Source organism: Eriocheir sinensis, chromosome 63 (genome assembly GCF_024679095.1).
Source record: "Eriocheir sinensis breed Jianghai 21 chromosome 63, ASM2467909v1, whole genome shotgun sequence".
NCBI lineage: Eukaryota > Metazoa > Arthropoda > Malacostraca > Decapoda > Varunidae > Eriocheir > Eriocheir sinensis.
In genome coordinates, this window is record NC_066571.1 from 466,070 (window position 1) to 486,445 (window position 20,376).

At 44.1% G+C, this 20,376-nt stretch overlaps 1 protein-coding gene across 1 annotated transcript; it reads left to right on the forward strand.

Moving 5' to 3' along the window:
* Positions 1-667: 667 nt before the first annotated feature.
* Positions 668-17,222, forward strand: LOC126986776 (uncharacterized oxidoreductase YjmC-like). The gene is made up of 7 exons (XM_050843148.1): positions 668-826; positions 10,483-10,624; positions 11,370-11,558; positions 13,728-13,789; positions 14,685-14,738; positions 15,040-15,138; positions 17,214-17,222. The coding sequence occupies exons 1-7, from the start codon at positions 770-772 to the stop codon at positions 17,220-17,222; spliced, it is 612 nt and encodes a 203-aa protein (XP_050699105.1). The 5' UTR covers positions 668-769.
* The last annotated feature ends 3,154 nt before the right edge of the window (positions 17,223-20,376 follow it).

Here is a 20,376-nt window from a genome sequence, read left to right on the forward strand (position 1 = left end):
TCCACTCCAGCTCTTCTGGGTGAGAGGAGGGCAGGCCTCTCTTCGCCACTCTCTCTCTCTCCTCATAGTCTTCTACCTCTACCTTCGCTTAATTTGCCGCAATGCCTCTCTTTCTATCTTCTATCGATATTTCCCTCATCCCTATACTGTGTTAACCAGCATCTTCACTCTTTCATCCCTCACGCTGGTAAACTCTGGAACAATCTTCCTTCATCTGTATTTCCTCCTGCCTACGACTTGAACTCTTTCAAGATGTCTCCTCTGCTGTAAAAAAAAAATAGTAGTAGTAGTAGTAGTAGTAGTAGTAGTAGTAGTAGTAGTAGTAGTAGTAGTAGTAGTAGTAGTAGTAGTAGTAGTAGTAATAGTAGTAGTAGCAGTAGTAGTAGTAGTAGTAGTAGTAGTAGTAGTAGTAGTAGTAGTAATAGTAGTAGTAGTAGTGGTAGTAGTAGTAGTAGCAGTAATAGTAATAGTAGCAGTAGCAGTAGCAGTAGTAGTAGCAGTAGTAGTAGTTGCGTAATGAGATTGTGTGTGAAAGAGCAGGTGATGACAAGGTGGGTAATAGATAGGTCTAGCTCCAATGTGTGTGTGTGTGTGTGTGTGTGTGTGTGTGTGTGTGTGTGTGTGTTCTCCTCCTGTCTAATGCATCCCCTCCCTCGTCTCCTCCTCCTCTTCCTCCTCCTCACCCCTGCCAGACTTAGAACCCGGCACGACACACACACACACACACACACACACACACACACACTGCCACCGCCTCAGTCACTCCACGATGGACTTCCTCAGCGAGAAGAAGCAGTTTACGCCCCCCGAGGGGTTGGGCACTAAGGTTTGTGGATAGATTGACCTGAAATATTCCAGGCCATAGAATGTGCATCGCCTGCCATAGAAGCCAAAAGTTGTTTAGAAGAGCCGTCATATAGATATAGATAGATAGATAGGTTGATAAATAGACATAAGAACATAAGAACGTAGGAGTCTGCAAGAGGCCGGTAGGCCTGTATAAGGCAGCTCCTTTGAACCTAAGCTCCCGTGAATCTAGCCCCACCTAATATCGCTGTCCATGAATTTGTCTAATCTATTTTTGAATGTGACAATTGTATTGGCACTCATCACATGACTGCTCAGCCTATTCCACTCATCCACCACTCTGTTAGTAAGCCAATTTTTCCCTACGTCCCTGTTGAATCTGAATTTATCCAGTTTAAACCCATTACTATGCAGCCTAGCCGGTTCTCTTACCAACAAAACCTTATGAATGTCTCCCTTATTAAAGCCCTTCATCCATTTATAAACCTCGATCATATCTCCACGCACCATTCGCCTTTCTAGAGAATGCAAGTTTAACTGTTTGAGTCTTTCCTCGTATGGCAAGTTTCTTAACCTCTGAATCATCTTAGTCATCCTCCTCTGCACCGATTCTAACATTTTGATATCCATTCTATAGTAAGGTGACCAGAACTGAACCGCATAATCAAGATGAGGTCTAACTAATGCTAAATATAGTTTGAGGAAGACTTCGGCGCTTCTGTTGCTCACGCTCCTTGAAATAAATCCCAGTACCCTGTTTGCTCGATTTTTAGCTTGAATGCATTGTGCCCTTGGACGGAAATCAGAGCTCACTAAGACCCCTAAATCCCTCTCGCACCCAGACCTGCTTATGAGAGTGTCATTTAAGCAATAGTTATGTGAGGGGTTGTTCCTACCTACACTCAGAATACTGCACTTCCCTACATTGAACTCCATCTGCCATTTATCCGCCCAGTCATACAATCTGTTTAGTTCATCCTGATACAACTCAATTACTCTACCGATCTTGGTATCATCTGCAAACTTACTGACATCACTACTAATTCCTGTATCTAAGTCATTGATATAAATAATAAATAAAAGTGGACCTAATACCGAACCTTGTGGGACCCCACTCGTAACACATCCCCAGTCAGATCTTTTACCATTGATTTACACTCTTTGCTTCCTATTGCTAAGCCACGCCTTGACCCAGTTCAAAACTTTACCCTCTACTCCGTGAGCCTGTAATTTAAGCAACAGTCGTTAGTGAGGAACTTTGTCAAACGCTTTACTAAAATCAAGATAGATTACATCATAATTTTCATCTCTGTCTACCGCCTCAAATACTTTATTGAAGAAGGACAAGAGTTTGGTGAGGCATGACCTACCTTTCGTGAACCCATGCTGCAAATCGTGAATTAAGCTATGTTTCTATAAATGCTCCCGAATGTTCCTGGCTATTATGGACTCCAGCATCTTGCCTATGAGTGATGTTAAGCTAATTGGGCGATAATTTGAAGCAGCTGACCTGTCCCCCTTTTTGAAAATCGGCGTCACATTAGCTACTTTCCATAGGCTGGGCATATAACCAGTATTTACCGACATCTTAAGGATGTTGGTTAGTGGGTCACTGAGTACATCCCTGTATTCCTTTAATATTCTCGGAAATATCTCTTCAGGACCTGGCGACTTATTCTTCTTAAGCTTATTTATGTCATCCTGGATTACTTGCCTGGTAATGATTATACCCCTTAGTTTATCGCCATCCCCACCCTCGTACACCTGAACCCTTTCCGGAATAGTCGTTCGATCCTCTTGTGTGAATACTGAAAGGAAGTAGTCGTTCAACAATGTGCTCATATTTTCGTGATTTTCCACTAGCTCGCCTGTGTTTGTTTTCAGTAGTCCAATTTTCTCCCTTGTTTTTGTTCTATACATCCGAAAGAAGCCCTTAGGATTACTTTTCGCCTCATTTGCTACTTTAATCTCATAGTTCCTTTTTGCTACCCTGGTGTTTTTCTTCACTAATCTAGATAGTCAGACATACCGGCCCCTGAGATGTGTTTCACCATTCTTTATTTTTTGATAAAATCCCTTCTTTAAACCTATCTCGTGTTTTAGTCCACGAGTCATCCACTTAGGATCATTGTTTTCTTTTCTAAGCGTTCGCTGGGGTATATGCTGTCCCTGCCCATCTACTATTACTCTAACTAAATTATTGTAAGACATTTCTATCTGGTTCTCCTGGCTCTCCAACCCACAGTTCTGGCCCTCATGAGTCCCCAAATTTTCCCAGTTTACCTCTTCAAGATGTCTTCGAAGCCCCTCGTAATTTGCTCTTCTAAAATCTGGTACTAACACTGGGTTTGGTTAGCGGGTTACCGCCCAGTCTAAGCTAAAACGAAGCGTTCTGTGGTCACTATTTCCTAACTCTCCGCCCACCTCCAACTCACGTAACAAGTTTCCATTATTAGTTAGGACTAAGTCTAATATGTTACCTCCTCTGGTAGGCTCAGTAACTACCTGCTTAAGGAAATTATCTTGTATAACTTCAAGAAAATACTCGGCTTCCAGGTCACCCACTAGGTCTTCCCAGTCTATATTCCTATAATTAAAGTCCCCCATTACGCAGACATTTTTATTCCTACTCGCCCTGCCAATCTTTTTTAGTAATATACTCGTGTCCTGCCTGTTAAGGTTGGGTGGCTTATACAGAACCCCTAGCGTTATTTTCTCTTTCCCTTTGTAAACATCCACCCAAGCAGATTCTGAATCCATGCTAGTTTTGACTGAATTGTTAACGGAACATTTAAGTGAGTCTTTAACATATAGCGCAACTCCCCTTCTTCCCCCTTCTGTCTTTGTGAAACATCTGATAATCCGTTATTTCAAATTCCGACCTAAAATTTCTATTGGCAGTGTCTATCCATGTCTCAGTTTATTTTTTTTTTACAACAAAGGAGACAGCTCAGGGGCACAAACAAGGAAACAATAATAAAAAAAAGCCCGCTACTCGCTGCTCCTAAAAAGAATTCAAAGAGGTGGCCGAAAGAGAGGTCAATTTCGGGAGGAGAGGTGTCCTGATACCCTTCTCTTGAAAGATTTCAAGTCGTAGGCAGGAGGAAATACAGATGAAGGAAGATTGTTCCAGAGTTTACCAGCGTGAGGGATGAAAGAGTGAAGATGCTGGTTAACTCGTGCGAAAGGGATTTGGATAATATAGGGATGAGCATGAGTAGAAAGTCGCGTGCAGCGAGGCCGCGGGGGGGGGGGCATGCAGTTAGCAAGTTCAGAAGAGCAGTCAGCGTGAAATTAACGATAGAAGATAAAAGAGAGGCAACATGGCGGCGGAAATTAAGAGGTACAAGACTATCAGTAATAGGAGGAGAGCTGATGAGACGAAGAGCCTTAGACTCCACTGTCCAAGAGAGCTGTTATGTCAAAATTTTCTACACAGGCTTCATCCCTTAGTATGTCTATCTTGTTTCTGAGGCTCCTGCTGTAAGTATAGAAGATCCTTAGCCCGCCCTGTGTTACTCTCCAATAATTAATACTAAGCTGCCTGGTTGTATTATGAGCTAGATGTCCTCTCCCATTACTCCTCCCCCCCCCTCCTCTATACTAAAAAATCCCTCAGGGTACTAAGTGCTCGCTCAAGGGAGTCTGAGAGAGCCTCAACACCCTTGAACGTCAAATGTATCCAGTGGTGGGATTAAATTTTTTTAAGAACAGGCTCTCTCTATGAGGGGTTTACCAAAATAGGTTATAAGTAAAAGGTTTTCTTGGGGGAAAAATTGAGAACCCCTGATTTAAACTAACAGTAACAACCGGTTCTCGGGATTAAAGAAATTCCAAGAACTGGTTCTCGCGAACCGGTGCGAACCGGCTGAATCCCATCACTGAGTGTATCCCGTCCCGGGCGTAGAAGGCGTCGTTGCCAAAGAAGAGGTCCCAATTGTTAACGAACAGCCACCCATTGCGCTCGCAATGCGCTGCTCTTAGTCTGCTGTTCACTGCTATCGCCCTGGACAGCCATCCATTGCCAACGCCCCTCCTCGGCAGGACGCCACACACTACTGGCGACCCACCAGCGTACGTCCCGTATGCTACCTAACAATTCCCTAAAACGCCGGAGAAGGTCCTCGCTTGGCACACGGGAAACGTCGTTTCCGCCACAGCTGAGGAAGACAATGGGGTTCGATCCCTCGCTTGCCATACACGCCTCAATCCTGTCTGATATATGGCCCACCCTTGCCCCTGGGAAACACACCCTCGCCCTGTTTTTATCCTTAGAGCAAAAATACCTGTCAACATAACGCACCTGACTATCACCAACAACAAGCACTCGGCGGCCAGGAGAGGGACCAGAAGGAGGGGTGGGTCAAGGGGGGAAGGGAGAGCGGGTAAGGTGGGGAGGGACCTGCCGTGAAGAACGAGGAGAAATTGTGGAAGGTGTGATGGGTGGCGAGGAGGAGGAGCAGGAGAAGGAAGAGGAGGAGGATGGGGAGGGGGAGGAGGAGGAGAAGGAGGGGAAGGAGAAGGAAGAGGAAGGGGATGAGGAGAAAGGGAGGGGGAGGGGGAGGCGGAGGACGAGGAGAAGGAGGAGGAAGAGGGGGAAAGGGAAGGTGAGGGACAGGTGACCGAGGGCTGAGAAGGGGTAAGAGGGGAAAGAGGGTGAAAGGGAGGGGATGTGTGATAGATAGACAAATATAGATATGTGTGTATGTATATCGTTTGATGTTTCTGAGGGTCACATATTCTTAACTCCAACATTTAACAAGGATTTCATAGGAGTTTTAAGCATTTCCATGGGTACTTTTATGGCCCTGGTGGTAGTTTGACCCTTCCTCTGTACCATGAACCTCAAGAAACACTAATTAGAACCCGATTAATCTCCTTTTTGACCTTTGGAATAAATTGATTTGAGAGACAGACGGCAGTTTCTGAGAATACCAACCCTTCCGTGCCCCTTAATTAGAGCGACAGTGGCCATGGGCATTAGGAAGGACAATTAGGTTTGTTATCATCACATTAGTTCTTACTTGTCTCCCTCACCCCAATGCACGTCTCACCGGCATGTAATGAAAGTAATGCTCATGCCAACGAATGATTTTATTTTATTTATTTATTTTTTTACAACAAAGGAGACGGCTCAAGGCCAACAAAAAGAGTGTAGAAAAAATCCCACTAAATTTTTTTTTTAAAAGCCCGCTAAAAAAAGGCCTCTAAAAAATATTAAAAAAAGCCCGCTAAAAAAGCCCGCTAAAAAATTATAAAAGCCCGCTAAAAAAAGCCCGCTAAAAATTGATAAAAGCCCTTTGTCTGTATTTCCTCCTGCCTATGACCTGCCTAAGAGGAGTGTATCAAGACACCTCTCCACCCGAAATTGACCTCTCTTTTGACTACTCTTTACTTTTATCTTGTATGGGAGCGGCGAGTAGTGGGCTTATTTTCTTGTACCCTTTTTGTTCCCCTTGAGCCGTGTTCTCTGATGTAAGATAAAAAAGCCCGCTTAAAACAAACCCGCTAAAAAAAAGGCTGCTGAAAAAAGCCTGCTGAAAAAAGCCTGCTGAAGAAAGCCTGCTGAAAAAAGTCTGCTGAAAAAAGCCCGCTAAAAAAAGCCTTCTAAAAAAAGCCCGCTAAAAAATGCCTGCTAAAAAAGCCCGCTAAAAAAAGCCTGCTAAAAAAAGCCCGCTAAAAAAAGCCTGCTAAAAAAAGCCCGCTAAAAAAAGCCTGCTAAAAAAGCCCGCTAAAAAAAGCCTGCTAAAAAAAGCCCGCTAGGAAAAAAAAAAGACCGCTATAAAAAGCCCGCTAAAAAAACTGCTAAAAAAGCCCGCTAAAAAATAAAAAGACGCTATAAAAAGCCCGCTAAAAAAGCCTGATAAAAATATAAAAAAGCCCGCTAAAAAGTCCGCTAAAAAAGAAAAGCCCGGTAAAAAAAAGGTCCGCTAAAAAAGCCAACTTAAAAAAAAAGCCCGCTAAAAAATCCCACAAAAAAATTAAAAAGACCGCTGAAAATAAAAATAAAAAAGCCGGCTGAAAAAAGCCCACTAAAAAAAGCCATTAAAAAATAAAATAAGCCCAATATAAAAGCCCGCTAAAAAAAAAGCCTACTAAAAACAAAACAAAAAACGCTAGAAAAAAAGACCGTTAAAAAATAAAAAAAAACCGCTAAAAAAGCCCGCTAAAAAAGTCTGCTAAAAAAAAAAAAAGCCCGCTAAAAAAAAAGCCCTAAAAAGCCCGCTAAAAAGCCCTTAAAAAAGCCGCTAAAAAACCTGCAAAAAGCCCACTAAAAAAAAAAAAAAGCCCGCTAAAAAATTTAAAAAAGGCCGCTAAAAATATAAAAAACACGCTAAAAAATGAAAAAAATGCCCCCTAAAAAATGCCAGCTAAAAAATTCCGCTGAAAAAATAAAAAAAGCCCGCAAAAAAAATTTCAAAAGCTTTTGGATCCTTCTTTTCTTGTATTTAATCCTTACATTTTATTTTATTTGCATTAACTTGTATTAAAACAACTCTTTTATCACTCATTAATTACTCCATAAATTATCTCACAGTCTCGTATCCCTGGTAGCGTGATCCGGCTTAAGTTGTTATTGGAGACTGCTGTTCGGGAATAGACAAGGGAAAAATATAATATACATTTATTTAAAATTAAATGAAAATAACTGCCTTACGCAATATTCTATGCTCAGACGATCATAACACTCTGGCATATTCAGCAATGGATACAACATATGACAAACGACATGTCTTAAACATAATACTATAATATGTGCTCAATTGTTGCCAATAATAATAACACTCATCATTCCACAAACAGTGGTTTGTATCTATCTGCTTACATCACAATAATTAAGTACTCTCCTCACAAATCCTAATAACACATCCTATAGTATAATCTACTGTAATTCACGGAAACACCAAATCATACCACACGCAGTGGTTTCCATCTCTGCTTAACATCGCAAACAAATAATTACTATTCTTTACCATTCACAATCCTACTACACATCTCCTACAATATAATCTCCCGGACAAAACAGTCGGTTTCCCTTAGATTCTCGAATTTCTACCCACGATTAAGATCACAACAGCCATTCTCAGCTGAGTGAGTAAGGGCAGCTCTGCTTGAGGCGAGAACCAAGCTCGGTCTGCTCTACTACTGATTTCTAGGTCACATTTTTTCTTTGCTTGAGACGGAACTATATTCTTGACACGCCTTAATTTTCTACATAACCAGTAGCCAATACTTCCTGTCAACAACCATTGGCTCGCTCATTATGTTGTATTGTTTACTTCTCCTGCTATTCGTGATTCACTCTTAAGACACTCCCACAGTGACTTCGCTGTTCAGTTATTCGCTTATAGCATGTCATCACACTGCACGTGACATGTTAGAGTCTTCTGAATGGTTATCCACACTTTCTGACCACGCCTACTGGGTATCTGTTTTCTGTATCTGGGTCTGGGTATTTTCCGTAACCCGCCTTGTTAGTGCTAGTCTTATCAGATGTTTACGGCTTTGTATATCTGACTAATTGCGTTCCTTCCCTCTCCTATCATATTTATAATTCTTGTCTCCATACCTCCACCCGGTATTTGCCTCTGATTGGGGTCACTATTAATTAACTGTGCTGCTATGGTCATCCTGTGTGTTCTTCTGGGTCCCGACAAAGCCCGCTAAACAATAAAAAGAAGCCCCCAAGAAATAAAAAAGCCCGCTGCAAATAAAAAAAAAGCTCGCTAAAAAATTGAAAAAAGCCCGCTAAAAATAAAAAAGTCTGCCAAAAAAGTCCCGCTTAAAACTAAAAGAGCCCGCTAAAAAATTAAAAAGCACGCTAAAAATAAATAAAAAAAGCTAAAAAATAAAAAAATCGCAAAAAAGTCCGCTAAAAAATATAAAAAAGCCAGCTTGAAAATAATAATAAAAAAGCCTGCTAAAAGAAACCTGCTAAAAAAACCCCGCTAAAAAAAGCCCGCTTAAAAAAGTTCACTAAAAAAAGCCCAATATAGGCGGTGTTGGCTGTCATCTTATGTTTTGTTATGTTATGTTAAGTTATATTAGAACACCTTTCCATAGACTACAAGTGCTAACAATTAATCTTCGTACAGTTATAGAGACATGAGTGGGAACAGTTCCAGTTTAATTGCTTCATCATTTAAAACTGTCCATAAAGGAGTACAAGTTGTGAATGGATCTTTCACACTACAAGTTTCAGTGTTATTTCCAACGTGACCCGAGTTTCCTTGGGGTAGCAGACACAGCCTATATGAACGGGCCATGCTCCTTAACATATGATCGGCGGCCAAGCTCGCAGATTTGGCAAGGCTTTCGTATGACTTTTGGGCATTTTCAGGGGTAGTTTTATGACCCTGGTGGTAGTTTGACTCTTCTTCTGTACCATGAACTTAAGAAACACGCATTTGACAAGGTTTTCATAGTTTTGAGCATTTCTAGGGGTAGTTTGATGACCCTGGTGGTAGTTTGACCTTTCTTCTGTACCATAAACCTACGAAACACACATTTGACAAGGTTTTCATAGGAGTTTTGAGCATTTCTAGGGGTAGTTTGATGATCCTGGTGGTAGTTTGACCCTTCTACTGCATTATGAACCTAAGAAACACATTTGACAAGGTTTTCGTAGGAGTTTTGGGCATTTCCAGGGGTAGTTTGATGGCCCTGGTGGTAGTTTGACCCTTCTTTTGTACCAAGAACCTAAGAAACACACATTTGACAAGGTTTTCGTAGGAGTTTTGGGCATTTCCAGGGGTAGTTTGATGACCCTGGTGGCAGTTTGACCCTTGTTTTGTACCATGAACCTAAGAAACACATATTGGACAAGGCTTTCATAGGAGTTATGGGCATTTCCAGGGGTAGTTTGACGACCCTGGTGGTAGTTTGACCTTTCTTCCATGAACATAAAAAAACACTCATTAGAACTCGATTAGTCTTCATTTTGGGCTTTGGAATTAGCTGACATGAAGAGGTGAGGTGTGGAAGTGTCTGAGAGCACCTCGTTGTTAAGTGAATCCTTCCCGGCGCTTCAAAATAGCACTTGACTCAAAACTGCCAACCGTCAGCTCCGTTACTACCATCAGGCGCTCCCCCGCCGTCCCTCCGTGGCGGGGCGGGGCGTGCGGCGTGCTGGCATGTCCCTCTCAGCTAAGTCTATATACACCAAGTCAAGTCATACGCAGGTTTGAGGGATTCGAGGAGACACGGCCGAGGCGTGGTTTATGCGTGACACTGCTTGGAGCCAAACTAGAGAATGTAGAAACAGGGATTTAGAGAAAACGAAGAAAGGCGGACTAATTTAAATCAATCACTTCATCATGCCCTCCCTCACACCCCACACCGCCGTTTTTAGGCAATGGAATTACAGTCACGCAATAGCACAATCAAAAGACATATTTTTTTCGTCAGTGGCTTGCCTGAACGCGCTGTGAAAGGAGGCGAGAATGCACATCCAGAGTGCACATACGGCCCCAACTTTAGTCACCCCTGAACTGGCGGGTATTTTTTTAATTTTTTTTATTAGCTTCAAGTGACGTCATCCCGCTGCTCCACCCCAAAACCGCCTCCTGCGCGTACCGGTCGCAGTTTTGAAGCAGAGTGACTTGACTTGGTATATATAGACCAAAGAGACTATATACCTTCTATAGTCTCCTTGATATAGACTTAGCCTCTCAGTTTGCAGTGGCGGAGGTGCAGCGTTTCATCGTGGACTGCTTGGTGGCCGCCGGCGCCTCAAGGGAGAACGCGGTGCCCCACGCGGAGGTGATGGTGGCGGCGGACGTGCGAGGCCACTACAGCCACGGTCTGCAGAGGCTGGGTAAGCTGAAGAACTTGATCCTGTAGACAAACTAATGTAAGACCTGAAAGATATTAACCGCTGTGTCCGCTGTGACTGGCATAGATTTCGCCTTCACTAGGAGCCTGGTAACAATATATATAGCTTCAGGTCTTTCTCTGCCTCTGTGGTGGATAGTGGAGTGTTTCCCATTAGGTATTGGTGTGCTGGATATACCTTCACAGGTAGCCTGGTAACATATAGTCCCATGTCCTTGTCTGCCTCAGTGGTGGATAGTGGAGTGTTTCCCATGTGGTATTGGTGTGCTGGATATCCCTTCACTGGTAGCCTGGTAACATATAGTCCCAGGTCTTTCTCTGCCTCTGTACGTGGTGGATAGTGGATTGTTTCCCATGTGGTATTGGTGTGCTCAGTATCCCCTGAGTCTCCTCCCAATGTGCACAACTTTACATTTTTCTTCATTGAATTGTACAGCAGCCACATTTTGTCCCACTCCTGTAGCTTGGTGAGGTTCTCTGGTAGGAAATCCGCAGCCAAGGGGTTAAGGATGGGATGAGTGTTTGGCCCTATTTTGTAGCCTATGATATCAGTAGTTAAAAGAATCAGCTGCAGGCATTGAGGATGTAGGCCACTTTATGGAGAACAAAATCAATACTTGGACAACGCTTTGGTTTGCCGAACATGTATTGGTTAAGCTTAGTAATGGTAGTTAGTGAGCGGGTAGGAGGAAATCAGTCATATTGCTAAGTGACCTCCCCTTCACCAGATATGTACGTGGCAGAGTTGCGTCACGGTGTCACGGACGGGCACGTCACGCCGGAGGTGCTGAAGGAGTCCGCCGCCACGGCCCTGGTGGACGGGAAGAGCGCCCTTGGGGGCGTGGTGGGCACCTTCTGCATGGACAAGGCCATTGAGAAGGCTCGGAGTGCAGGCGTCGGCTGGGTCTGCGCCAGAGGTACGCTGCGGGACGGGTAGGATCAAGCATAGTACTGTCCTGCATGCACTCGACTTTCTACTCTAGCTCATCCCTATACTCTGCAAATCCCCAATGCAAGAGTTAACCAGCATCTTCATTCTTTCATCCCTATATTCTCCAAATCCCTAATGCAAGAGTTAACCAGCATCTTCATTCTTTCATACCTATACTGTCCAAATCTCTAATGCAAGAGTTAACCAGAATCTTCATTCTTTCATCCCTATACTGTCCAAATCCCTCATGCAAGAGTTAACCAGGATCTTCATTCTTTCATCCCTATACTGTCCTAGTCCCTTATGCAAGAGTTAACCAGCATCTGCATTCTTTCATCCCTATAGTCTCGAAATCCCTAATGCAAGAGTTAACCAGCATCTTCATTATTTTATCCTTATACTGTCCATATTCCTTATGCAAGAGTTAACCAGCATCTTCATTCTTTCATCCCTATACTGTCCAAATCCCTTATGTAAGAGTTAACCTGCATCTTCATATATCCCTATACTGTCCAAATCCCTTATGCAAGAGTTAACCAGTATCTTCATTCTTTCATTCCTATACTGTCAAAATCCTTTATGCAAGAGTTAACCAGCATCTTAAGGGGGGGTTTTAAAATCTCAAATCCCTTGTTAAATTTCTTATGTTCTAAGTGTATCTTCTCCCTTATTTATGCGCCGATTTCTTTAATTCAAAAAACATTTTAATCAGGAAGGATAGGAGATTAAAGGCTACTCTCTTTTGGTTTTATACAGTAGTAATAGATGTTTTTTTAAAGTTCGATGAAATAATACAATTTTTTTTACATAAATATTTCTCAAAAATCTAAATCAACTTCAAACAGTAGTTTCAAGGGGAGCCTTTATTCCTTACACATACTTTCATAAGTTGCAGTGAGAGATATGTGTATAACAAGAAGTACAAAGGAGTAGTTTTTTTTTTTTTTTTTAATGCAAAATCATGGTTTTGCGATATCAAGAGATGAAGTTTAAATATTTTTTTTAATTTTACCTATTCCATCTTGGGACTTGAAATTCACAGGATATATACATCAGGATATGAAGAAAAAAGCAGACATGGTTTCCCTTACTTACTTTCTTTGATTGCTGCTTTGTTTACCAAAGGTTAAGTCTTTTTTGACGGAGTCACAAATAAATGTACTCGAATTTGATTATTTTTCGCCATATTTCAAAGTAAAAACCAGTTTTCTACTGTGTAAAATCAATAAAATGTAATGTAAAAGACATCAGAGGCGGATAAATAGAGTATTTTATTGGATTTATGAAAAAAGTATGATTTTATCGATTTTCACGAAAAAATACGAAAAAATAATAGTGACTGCTAAAATTTCCCATTTCTTAGCCAGTGGTGAGAGAGAGCCTAAGAGTTTCATGACAGACCTAGAAAAAAATCCTAAAATTAAAAAGTGGTGAAAACATGGATTGCAAGCCCGTGGCGCCGTGCGGAAGTTCATTGCAGCACATTGCAATGTATGTTGCATACCACTGTATTATTTTTTCATCAGATTCATTCATATACCAAAAGAAAGCAAAAAAAATCACAAAATTTTATAAGCCAGAAATAAAAATATATATTTTTTTTTTAGGCTGACCATTTACAACCCGACCTTAACTCATCCCATTACTGTCCAAATCCCTTATACAAGAGTTAACCAGCATTATCATTCATCCCTATACTGTCCAAATCCCTATTGCAAGAGTTAACCAGCATCTTCATTCATCCCTATTCTTTCATCCCTATACTGTCCAAAATCCCTTATGCAAGAGTTAACCAGCATCTTCATTATTTCATCCCTATACTGTCTAAATCCTTAATACAAGAGGTAACCAGCATCTTCATTCTTTCATCCCTATACTGTCTAAGCCCCTAATGCAAGAATTAACCAGCATCTTCATTCGTTCATCCCTATACTGTCTAAACCCCTAATGCAAGAATTAATCAGCATCTTCATTCTTTCATCCCTATACTGTCTAAACCCCTAATGCAAGAATTAACCAGCATCTTCATTCGTTCATCCCTATACTGTCCAAATCCCTTCTACAAGAGTTAACCAGCATCTTCCTTCTTTTATCCCTATACTGTCCAAATCCTTTAAACAAGAATTAATCAGTGACTTCTGTATTTTCCTTTCAGGCAGCAATCACTACGGCATTGCTGGCTGGTATGCCGTCCGCGCCGCCAGTCAAGGCCTCGTTGTGAGTACTGGATTGAGATATTTTGTGCACCCAAAATTGATCTCTTTTTTGGCCACTCTTTAATTTTGTCTGTTGTGGGACCTGTGGGTAGCAGGCTTTTTCTCTACACCCTTTTTGTTGCCCTTGAGCCGTCTCCAATGTTGTAAAAAAATATATATATAAGTTTTTGCAGTGATATATGCATACTACCCAAACTGCAGGATAGGAGGCTCTACCATCTACTGTGACCCATTGATAGTTTGCAGTGTATGATAGGTGAAGATTTTAAGAAGCGGGTCTCATAATAGTAACCTCCCACCCTTGTATTTTAACTTTTATATCCCTCTTATATACTCGTAAGGTCACCGGCTATTAGAGACCATGGAAAAATGATTATATTGATTCTTATTTGCCCTTATTCAATTCCATGGCTCAGAAAGGCTGAGAATGTCACTGCAGAGGTGGACACCATAAATTTTCATCCCCTCCCTTGGCTGTTAAGTAGGTGAGCATATGGTGTTGAAATGCTCCTGTGTGACCTTGTTAGTTCCTTCCTACCATAAATTTTCATCCCCTCCCTTGGCTGTTAAGTAGATGAGCATATGGTTTTGTAATGCTCCTGTGTGATCTTGCTAGTTCCTTCCTTCCATAAATTTTCATCCCCTCCCTTGGCTGTTAAGTAGGTGAGCATATGGTGTTGAAATGCTTCTGTGTGACCTTGTTAGTTCCTTCCACCAAATTTTTTTTCCCTTCCTTCCTTGGCTGTGAGATGAGCATATGGTTTTGTAATGCTCCTGTGTGATCTTGCTAGTTCCTTCCTTCCATAAATTTTCATCCCCTCCCCTGGCTGTTAAGTAGGTGAGCATATGATTTTCTAATGCTCCTGTGTGATCTGTTGTTGGTTCCTTCCTTCTAGGGCATGAGCTTCACTAATGCAGGTTCTGGGGTCCTTGCAACCAGAGCCAAGAAGGTGAGTTTTTGAGGGATATGTTGACCCAATCTTTTTTCTTTCCTTCTCTGTCTGTCTCTGTCTGCCTGTTTCTTTCATCTTTTCTATCTTTTTTTTTGTTTCTCTGTGCTTTCTCTTTCTATTGCTATTTTCTATTTTCATTCATTTTATTCTATTCTATCTTGTTTATCATATTCTGATCATGTATTATTTTTCTAGTCTGGTTTGGTCCTTGTTTATTTCATTCTACTATTCTATGCAACTATCCACTCTATTTCCACTCATTCTTTCTTGTTCTCAACTTACTCATTCCCCCGTGCAGGGCCTCATGGGCACCAACCCTATCGCCATGGCTGCCCCGGGGAAGGCTCAGGACAACTTTGAGCTTGACATGGCAACTAGTGTTGTCGCGAGTGGCAAGGTAAGGAAAGGGACAGTATTCCATAGCATCTCCAAGGGTGAACATATACCATCAGCTAAAATTGAACTAATATTGAGATTCTAGTGTGTTTATAGGAATTGTCTCTCTAGAAAGGGCTTGTACAGTGGCGTACCGAGGGGGTGGGGACATGCCCCCCCCCTTTTGCAAAGAAAAAATAATAATGAATAAATAAATATTATAGGAAAATAATAGGAATATGTATATTAGTATTACGATTACGAATGTGTATCTGTGTGTGTGTGTGTGTGTGTGTGTGTGTGTGTGTGTGTGTGTGTGTGTGTGTGTGTGTGTGTGTGTGTGGAATTGAGAGCTCAGTGACACCGACTGACCGAGTTATTTCCCCTTTGGTTTTGTTTTGAGTTAATGGTAGGATATAAGGTGTGCTCTGAGTGAAAAAAAAAATAAGGTGTTAAATGATGGGTTCATAAAATTGTGTGTAGAGTGCGATGTCAAGCTGTCAACTGAAAGCGGCGGAGGGGTGTTTGTAGCGGGAGACAGGAAGAAAGGAGAGAGAGCACGAAAGTCATAAGTGTGCCTTAATTCTCTCCTTCTTGCCTCTCATATTTATTTGATTTTAGGTGTAAGGTGCTGTCAAAGTGATTGGAGGACTATATAATTATACTGTAGAGGCACCAAGTGAATTTGTCTGGTGACAGTGGTGAGTATGTAATATGATTCTGTATCAGAGAAACTGTATTAACACAGTGAAAAACATCCCAAATGAACACCACTGAGTGCCAGGATTCGAATCCGGGCCTTCTGATTAGAAGTCAGGGCAGCATCCCGACCAGACCACCGATGGGTTAAAAGGTTACCGCGCCAGAGGCCACTTGTGCGGCCATTAATTGACGCCCCAGCCCAGCACTGTGGACATGAAGGTGAAGGTAACCCCGCCCACACCCGTGACTGACAGAAACGCATTTAATCAAACCCTTATGGCAAATACGGTGTGTAAATACATCAGAGAAACTGTATTAACACAGTGAAAAACATCCCAAATGAACACCACTGAGTGCCAGGAATCGAACCCGGGCCTTCTGACTAGAAGCAACCTTTTAGCCCATCGGTGGTCTGGTCGGTATGCTGCCCTGACTTCTAGTCAGAAGGCCGGGGTTCGAATCCTAGCACTCAGTGGTGTTCATTTGGGATGTTTCTGTATTATGACGGGGAGAGTGGCAGGCGACACGAGACGCGTGTGGGACTGTAAGGTCGACCTTTGCCGCTATATTATCACCTTTAATGACTTTTGTGCTTGACAGTGGACAGTGTAGAGTGGCAGAGTGACTATTGTATGTTCAGCACTTTAACAATGGAGCTGCTGAGTTGAATAAGAGCAGGTGATCTATTTTGAGAAACATTCATTGACGACGTAGGCTCACGTGGCCGTAGCCTATTCATGTTATCCGTATAATATTTTCTGGCCAAAAATTCCAAATTTCTGAAAATTATGATTGATAGACTTCACTTTCTTTTTATGTAGTACTTTTTTTCTGTAGCGTGTGTTATTTCTTGAATTCACGCAGGCTTGGGATTTGTGCCTTTCCATTTTTTACATATTTCCTCCTTGGCCATGGAACGCCAGAAAACGCTTCACGTATACGTACTCTATCTGATGTTAGGCCCCTTTCACACTTGCGGGCGAGGACCGAGTCCGCGCTTATAACGCGGACCCGCGTTAACTTATGACTGATGTTTTTTATGGAACCTCTCACACGCCGGGGACGATCGCCCGCGCGCGGGCGAAATTCAACGCGGGCCCCCTTGGGTCATCTGCGGGCCCGCGTCCGCGCATAGCAGCAAAGGGTACAGTGTTCAATGTGTGTTTTCACACGGCGCGGGCGATGCCCGCGGCCCGCGCATCTCTCCGAAGAAAACTCATTCAGTATCCTGGTTGATTTCAATGTGATTTGTTGTGCGTTCATTTTCCTGTTTCACTTTTTTATTTTTAACTTTATTTATAGGAAAAATTTTGATGCTGTTGTATCTCGTGTTTACTTCCTCATCTTCCTTCTGCCTTCTCTCCTTTTTCCCATTTTCTCTTTTTACTCTGCCAGCTATCTTAATTTTTGGTCTTTCATTTTATTGTTATACCGGACATGTTACTTGGGTTCCGCGTCGCCGTCAGGAGATTCCGTGGGAGGGAGATATGTAAATACCTTGCACAGCTTCTGTAGTTTAATATTCTTCCTTAGTAGTACACTTCACTCTGACTCTTCACTGACCACTAGCTTACTATGACTGGGACTGGACTCTCTCGCCCTCTTCTCCTATATATATATCCAGAACAGTACAGCCTAGAATGTTACAGTATATTTTAGATCATACAAGAACATGTAGCAAAAATATATGTGAGTTGGCAACACTTCCCGCCTGGCGTCTGGCCGCGCCCCACGGGGCGCGGACGGCTCGCCTTGCTCCCCGCCCCCCTGGTCGCTTCTCCCGGAGCCTTCTAGAGGCCTATGGTCGCCGGGGGAAGCTTCCAGCACAACACTATCAATACATAATCAAACATAATAATCGTCGTATCGCTGTGGACGCCTGCGTTGTCTCTGTCTTCTGCTCGGTGCCTCCTGCGCGTCTGTCTCCTGGTGCGCCTCGTCGTCGTCCGCCTCTTGGGGTGTCCCTGGAACATCTGCCGAAGCCGAGAGGTTATCTCCCTCGGCTGAAAGGTCCAGAAGGCCTATGTCGTCGTCGACCTCCTCTCGGTCCTGGACGTCCCTTGCGTTTTCGTCGCCTGCTGGGTGTCTGTAGTTGTTCCAAGAGTAGTTTCCCGGACCGTGGTACCTCCATAGGCGGTTGACGTGGACAACTTTCGGCTTGGTCCTTTCCGTTCTCCGGATTCGGTAAGTCACGTCGGAGAGGCGTTCTAGCACAGTGTAAGGGCCTTCCCAGGGGCTCTGTAACTTCGGAGACTGTCCTTTCTTCCTCTGCGGGTTGTAAAGCCAGACTTGGTCTCCTTCCTTGAAGTCAACGTGGCTTGCCGTCATATTGTAACCGCGCTTCATGGCCTCCCCGGAGAACTTCAAGGCACCTCGGACTTGATGGTGCACCTCTTCCAGCCGTTCCTCTAGTTGACGGGCAAAACTGGAGGCGTCCCTTGGAAGGCTTTCCCCAGGAGGCCTTCCTGTCAGTAGGTCCACCGGCAATCGCAGCTCACGTCCAAACATCAGCTTTGCCGGTGAATACCGGTGGCGGTGGCTGAGTCGTCAAAGTAACGGCCTCGTGTTCAGGAGGACGCGAGTTCAATCCCCGCCCGGTGCCACCAAGCTGCCGCCAGGTGCCGCCGCTTAGTGGCTTAACTCCAGAAGACCACCTATCAGAAGACCACTATCTCTGAGGATCTTAGATGAGCTCTGGGAGAATGAGGCCTGGGTGGGCAGCTGAATAATGCAAGATGGCGCCAAACTAAACACTCCGCTGCCGGAGAACAGGCTGACCCGCCCACCGGAGAGCGAAAGAAGCCTTGCCCACCGGCACAGGCCAAGATCCACCCACCGAGGAAAACCGGCGCAAAAAAATAAAAAAAAAAAAAGTCTCGTGGGCGGCAGACCTGTAAGCCAGGAGAAGCGCAGACAGCTTCTGATCCCATGAAGACTGACCACTGTTGCACTGCTTGACCAACTCCTGGCCCAACGTCCAATTAAACCTCTCCACCATTCCATCTGACTGTGGGTTCAGAGGGGTGGTCCGGGTCTTCTTGATACCCAGAAGCTTGCAGAACTCAGCAAGGACTGTTGACTCAAACTTCCTTCCCTGATCAGAATGGAGCTCGTTAGGCACACCGAAGCGACAGAAGAACTCCTCCACCAAAACCGTAGCGATGGTAGTGGCTTCCTGGTCAGGGATGGCGTAGGCTTCCGTCCACTTGGTGAAGTAATCCATTGTGACGCAAATGTACCTATTTCCGTTCGCCGTCAGAGGCAAGGGTCCTGCTATATCCACTGCCACCCGTTCCATGGGGGCTCCAACCTGGTATAGTTGCAATGGGGCACGGTGACGTTTCTTGGGGCCCTTCTTTGCACAGCACACCTTACACGCGTGACACCATTCTTCCACGTCCTTCCTCATGCCAACCCAGTAGAACCTTTGGCGCAGGCGACTCAGTGTCTTCTTTACCCCAAGGTGTCCGCTGGTGATGCTGTCGTGCATTTCTTTCAAGACGCCTTCCCGGAACTTCACAGGTAGCACCGTGGACCAGTAGTGGTCAAGACCATCATGAGAGACCCAGCGTCGCTGCAACACCCCGTCGTCCATCTGAAGAGTGTCCCACTGAGTCCAGTAATTCTTGATGGAAGGGCTTTCTCTCGAGATTACTTCCTACCCAGGTCGCGTTGACGACTGACTCAGCCACTCCACAACTGGTCTCAGATCTCGGTTCTCCCGCTGCAGTTTTCCCAAGTCTTCCCATGGCACTGTCTGTTCCACTGTAGTGCGGCGGCATATTCTGGACGCTTTCCTCTGGAGGCAATGTTGACACTCAGGTAGGCAGGGCGCCGGCTCAAGCTGTCCGCGTTACCGTGTGTTAGTCAGATCGGTGCACCATAGTGTAGTGATGCTGCTCTAGTTTACCTATCCAGCGAGCAAGCTGGCCCTCAGGGTTTTTCAGTGACTTCAACCACCGCAATGCAGCGTGATCCGTGCGGATGGTGAAAGTTGCACCGTACAGGTAAGCATGGAAAAAGTCAAGGCTCTTGACTACTGCCAGGAGTTCTTTCCGGGTCACGCAATAGTTTTTCTCGGCTGGGGTGAGCTTCTTGCTGAAATAGGCCACAACCCGTTCCATGTCGGCACATGCCTGGGACAGCACTCCACCAATCCCCTCATCACTGGCATCACAATCCAGTATAAAAGGCTTAGAGGGGTCTGGGTAGGTGAGTACGGGCGAGCTGATGAGGGCCTCCTTGAGCTTCTCAAAGGCAACCTGAGTTTCCGCTGTACACTCAAACTTGCTCCCCTTCTTCGTCAGGAGGTGCAGTGGTGCAGCAATCGTAGCGAAGCCTTTCACAAACCTGCGGTAGTATGAGCACAACCCGAGGAAGCTCCGCAGCTCCTTCACGTTGGTGGGTGTCGGCCAGTCCCTTACCGCAGCCACCTTCTCAGGATCAGTGCGTACTCCAGCCTCGCTCACGATGTGTCCCAAGTATTGGACCTCCTTTTGGAACAGACAGCATTTCTTCGGGCTGAGCTTAAGGTGTGCAGCTCTAAGCCGGGCGAAAA